At 31.7% G+C, this 4395-nt stretch overlaps 1 protein-coding gene across 1 annotated transcript; it reads left to right on the forward strand.

The window, feature by feature from the left end:
• Nucleotides 1–212: 212 nt before the first annotated feature.
• On the forward strand, nt 213–4177 carry LOC134708565 (uncharacterized). Its single transcript, XM_063569209.1, has 2 exons — nt 213–405; nt 1148–4177. The coding sequence occupies exons 1-2, from the start codon at nt 345–347 to the stop codon at nt 2125–2127; spliced, it is 1041 nt and encodes a 346-aa protein (XP_063425279.1). The 5' UTR covers nt 213–344; the 3' UTR covers nt 2128–4177.
• Nucleotides 4178–4395: the final 218 nt, after the last annotated feature.

The raw sequence follows: 4395 nt of genomic DNA on the forward strand, positions 1-4395 counted from the left end.
TCACAGGTTAAATGCTTCAATCAAAAGGATCTGACACATCTGAGACATGCCACGCGATATTGAAACATATATAGCATTTTTCGGAAATCTTAAAGTAACATAAATTATGAAAGAGACAGATTTTGCTAAAATAAGAAATGTTAACAGATGACAGAATTAGGATGTTATGTTAAATTGTAAATTATTAAGATTTAATCATTCAGCATTAAATCAATTTAATAAATTGAGAGTATCGTCTGCTAAACTAGAGTTAACTTTTCTTTAATTTTGACGGACTTAAGCGTCTTTTGTTAACTTACATTTTTCATAAGCGGTTTTCCCGCTTTTATTTGGTATAAAATTGCATGCTTTTCGTGATTTGTTCATTGCGTGATTTGAACTCTGAAGGAACACAAAAAAGGACAGGTATATTCGGACATAAGATAAGTACATAATGTTTTATTGATAGTTAGATTAGTTACTGCAATTGTATTTTCCGGATTATTTTTATTTCTGTAATTTGTAAAAGAAATTATTTGATTTTAAATGAAAGTTATTTCTTGCAAATAGTTCGATTCATTAATTCAAAATTTCTCTCACTTGAATAGCATATTACACGGAACAAACTATATTTTAATAATAATAGTTATGTTATAGTGTGCACACTTATATTTCATTGACTAGCATTAAAATTAAATGCTTTACTACAGGTGATATATTTTGTTTTAAATGTAATAAGCGATACACTTTGAACAGGTAATTACAATGTATGTTGTGTATGCCGTGTTATCATTACCATGACCGGAAAAGTTTAATTTTATAAGACGTTACATGATTTATACATGTGTGTTTAATTTGCGGAAACATAGTTTAATTAAGTTAAGCTTGGTAATAGAAGCTATCAAACGTTTTTAAAACGATGTTTATTTTGTTAAGAAAGCACACATCGTAGCTGTTTTGAGTTATGTTTTTATAATCAACTTCATTTGATTTGATGCATAAAAATGTATCAAAAGTTCAGTTAAGACTACGCAGTGTAAACATTTTGGTATTTCAATTTATTTAAATTTGAGTAATTTATCTTATGTTAAATTCATACATGTTTAAATATGATCTGGACTTTAAAGACTTGATGTATGTATCTAATCTGTATTTATGATTATAATAGTTATAACAATGCCAAGAGGTAGAGGTAGACGTCGCCGACAGGACCAGGTTAGAGGTCCGGAGCTTCGGGTTAGGAGGGCTCCCAGGGAAGTACAACAGCCACAACCAGTTGAGAGAAATGTGGGAAGGCGTCCGCCAGCTGATGTAGAGCAAGAAGCACATATAGAAAGAAGACTGCGGGTTGATGAACCCGAATTAGTTGCCATGCGACCTGTTGACATTCGAGTGAATGAGCCGCAATTAGCTGCATTAGGTGAGGTAAATGAAGTTTATGATGAACCTCTACTGTTACCTGGCTTTAATGAAGTTGACATATTTATAAGCCAAAAACTTAAGGACAAAATTTGGAATTTTGAATACATTGATTTGTCTCTTATGCACCGTAAGAATTTTAACAGCCAAACAAATAATGAAAACACAATTGGCATCAATGAGGGTATGCTAGTTATTCAAAACAAAGTTAAAAAAACCCATACTGTTAGTTCTGTTGAAGATTGGACTGATTCATTTATTGCCTATGCCCAGGTCTTTATCGAAAGGTATCCTGGAAAGGCAAGTGAACTTTTTTCGTATATGTCCATAATAAGGGGTGCAGCAGCTGATCATTCTTTTGAAAAATGCTATTCTTATGACCAACAATTCCGTTTAAGGGTATCAAGGGATCATACAAAGAAATGGTCATCCATAGATGGTTTTTTGTGGTTACGTATTTTAACTGCCAGTACTCCAAAACAACAACACGCTGATGTTAGTAATAAATGCTACGATTTTAATTTTAAAGGTTTTTGCAATAAACGCAATTGCCAATACAGACATGCATGTCTCAAATGTGGTTTAGATCACTCTTCCTTGAGATGTCGTCGATTTATGGATAATGAAATTGATACTGATCCATCTAGGTATAATAGGAATGACATTGCACCTTTCCTAAACAACTCTGCTAATAGACAAAACCCAAAAGGAAGTTTTAACAAAAGATAATTTACATTATGTAAATGAACTCTTTTCTAATGCTGATTTACATTTGTATGCTGACAGTACAGGTGTTTTTTTTTTTCTTGGGTTGTGCAGTTTATTTAAATGGGTCATGATCATTTTCAAAATAGCCATATAATTGGGACAAAGTTTTATTAGTTGACATCACTTATTTAAAAATAATACCTATGCTTTAGTCATCTTTTTATGCATTTATATGAATTTCTTTGTGGTAACTTGGCTATTGTTGCATTTGAAATATAAAAATTATAAGCTTCAAACAGCATGTAACTTCGTATGTGCTGCATTTTTACGTGCGAGTGAACTTGCCACTCCATCACATGTTGAACATAGGCGAGATATATATATTGATCATGTAAAGTCAGCTTTTTATTACTATAGTTTTTTCTGAACTGATAAAAAAGGGAGATCCATTACTTTAAAAGTTTGTTGATAAAAATAAACAAATGAGATTTGTCCTCAACATTTACGTAATTTGATAACTTTTTTGCAAATAAGACCTGGAAATAATGGTCCGCTTTTATACCATATTAATGGAAAATCCTTTATAAGAGTTCAGTTTCAAATTGGTTTGAACATAGGACTCCGGTCAAGTGAATAAATGTTGAGTTGTACACGTTGCTTATATTTGTATTGTTGTATAGTATGGTTGTTATACTACCTTGAACTGTTGTATAGTATGGTTGATATACTACGTTGAACTGTTGTATAGTATGGTTGATATACTACGTTGAACTGTTGTATAGTATGGTTGATATATTACGTTGAACTGTTGTATAGTATGGTTGATATACTACGTTGAACTGTTGTATAGTATGGTTGATATACTACGTTGAACTGTTGTATAGTATGGTTGATATACTACGTTGAACTGTTGTATAGTATGGTTGATATAATACGTTGAACTGTTGTATAGTATGGTTGATATAATACGTTGAACTGTGGTATAGTATAGTTCATAAACATGTACTACGTTGAACTGTTGTAAGTATGGTTGATCTACTACGTTCAATTGATATGATTGAATTTAAAAACCTATGTAATTTCAGAATTTGTTTAAGTGTGAATTTTTTGTCATGGATTGATAAATTTTGTTTGGCGATGCTCACAAACGGAGTTTGCTAGCATTTGGCTGAATTTATCACAGTTGGCGTCTGGTAGCCCAGTTGCCATTTGGAGAAAACATATGATGGTTGCCCTTCAATGTTTTTATCTTGGACATTAATGAGAAATTGTCGATGAATGCAAATTCGTTGGCCGGTTGATACATAGTTGAACTGTCCTAATAAATCCATGACAAAAAATTGCCAAAATTCAAACTTACTATTTGTTGTTTTTTATTATGATCATATATTAGTTTGTCTTACAATTTGTTCACATTTGTATAACGAAGGTAATCTGGAGTCGTTGGAAATATTACGAGGGATTTCAACGAATTTGGGTTATCTTTTATCTGGTATATCGTATTCCTTAATTGACTTCTGTTGGTTTCTTTCGAATATTTAATAATAAGATTTAATCATTCAGCATTAAATCAATTTAATAAATTGAGAGTATCGTCTGCTAAACTAGAGTTAACTTTTCTTTAATTTTGACGGACTTAAGCGTCTTTTGTTAACTTACATTTTTCATAAGCGGTTTTCCCGCTTTTATTTGGTATAAAATTGCATGCTTTTCGTGATTTGTTCATTGCGTGATTTGAACTCTGAAGGAACACAAAAACCCACCCTATCCCTCCCTTTAGAATATTTTTTCTGCTGTTTGTTGTATATTTTCAGATATTGCCAAAAGAAGCGTCATGGATTGGACAGAATGTTTACTGAATACATAGTTTTACTGAAGGGCTGAATTTATCACAGTTGGCGTCTGGTAGCCCAGTTGCCATTTGGAGAAAACATATGATGGTTGCCCTTCAATGTTTTTATCTTGGACATTAATGAGAAATTGTCGATGAATGCAAATTCGTTGGCCGGTTGATACATAGTTGAACTGTCCTAATAAATCCATGACAAAAAATTGCCAAAATTCAAACTTACTATTTGTTGTTTTTTATTATGATCATATATTAGTTTGTCTTACAATTTGTTCACATTTGTATAACGAAGGTAATCTGGAGTCGTTGGAAATATTACGAGGGATTTCAACGAATTTGGGTTATCTTTTATCTGGTATATCGTATTCCTTAATTGACTTCTGTTGGTTTCTTTCGAATATTTAATAATAGTTATTTATATTGGTTTATTTCAGATTATC

Source organism: Mytilus trossulus, chromosome 2 (genome assembly GCF_036588685.1).
Source record: "Mytilus trossulus isolate FHL-02 chromosome 2, PNRI_Mtr1.1.1.hap1, whole genome shotgun sequence".
NCBI lineage: Eukaryota > Metazoa > Mollusca > Bivalvia > Mytilida > Mytilidae > Mytilus > Mytilus trossulus.

What these genes read in the sequence shown, in the direction of transcription:
- LOC134708565 (XM_063569209.1), top strand. Translation starts at nt 345, where the DNA reads ATGCTTTTCGTGATTTGTTCATTGCGTGATTTGAACTCTGAAGGAACA. An exon ending in AGGAACACAAAAAAGGACAG is followed by an intron (nt 406 to 1,147) that starts GTATATTCGGAC and finishes TGATTATAATAG; the next exon opens with TTATAACAATGCCAAGAGGT.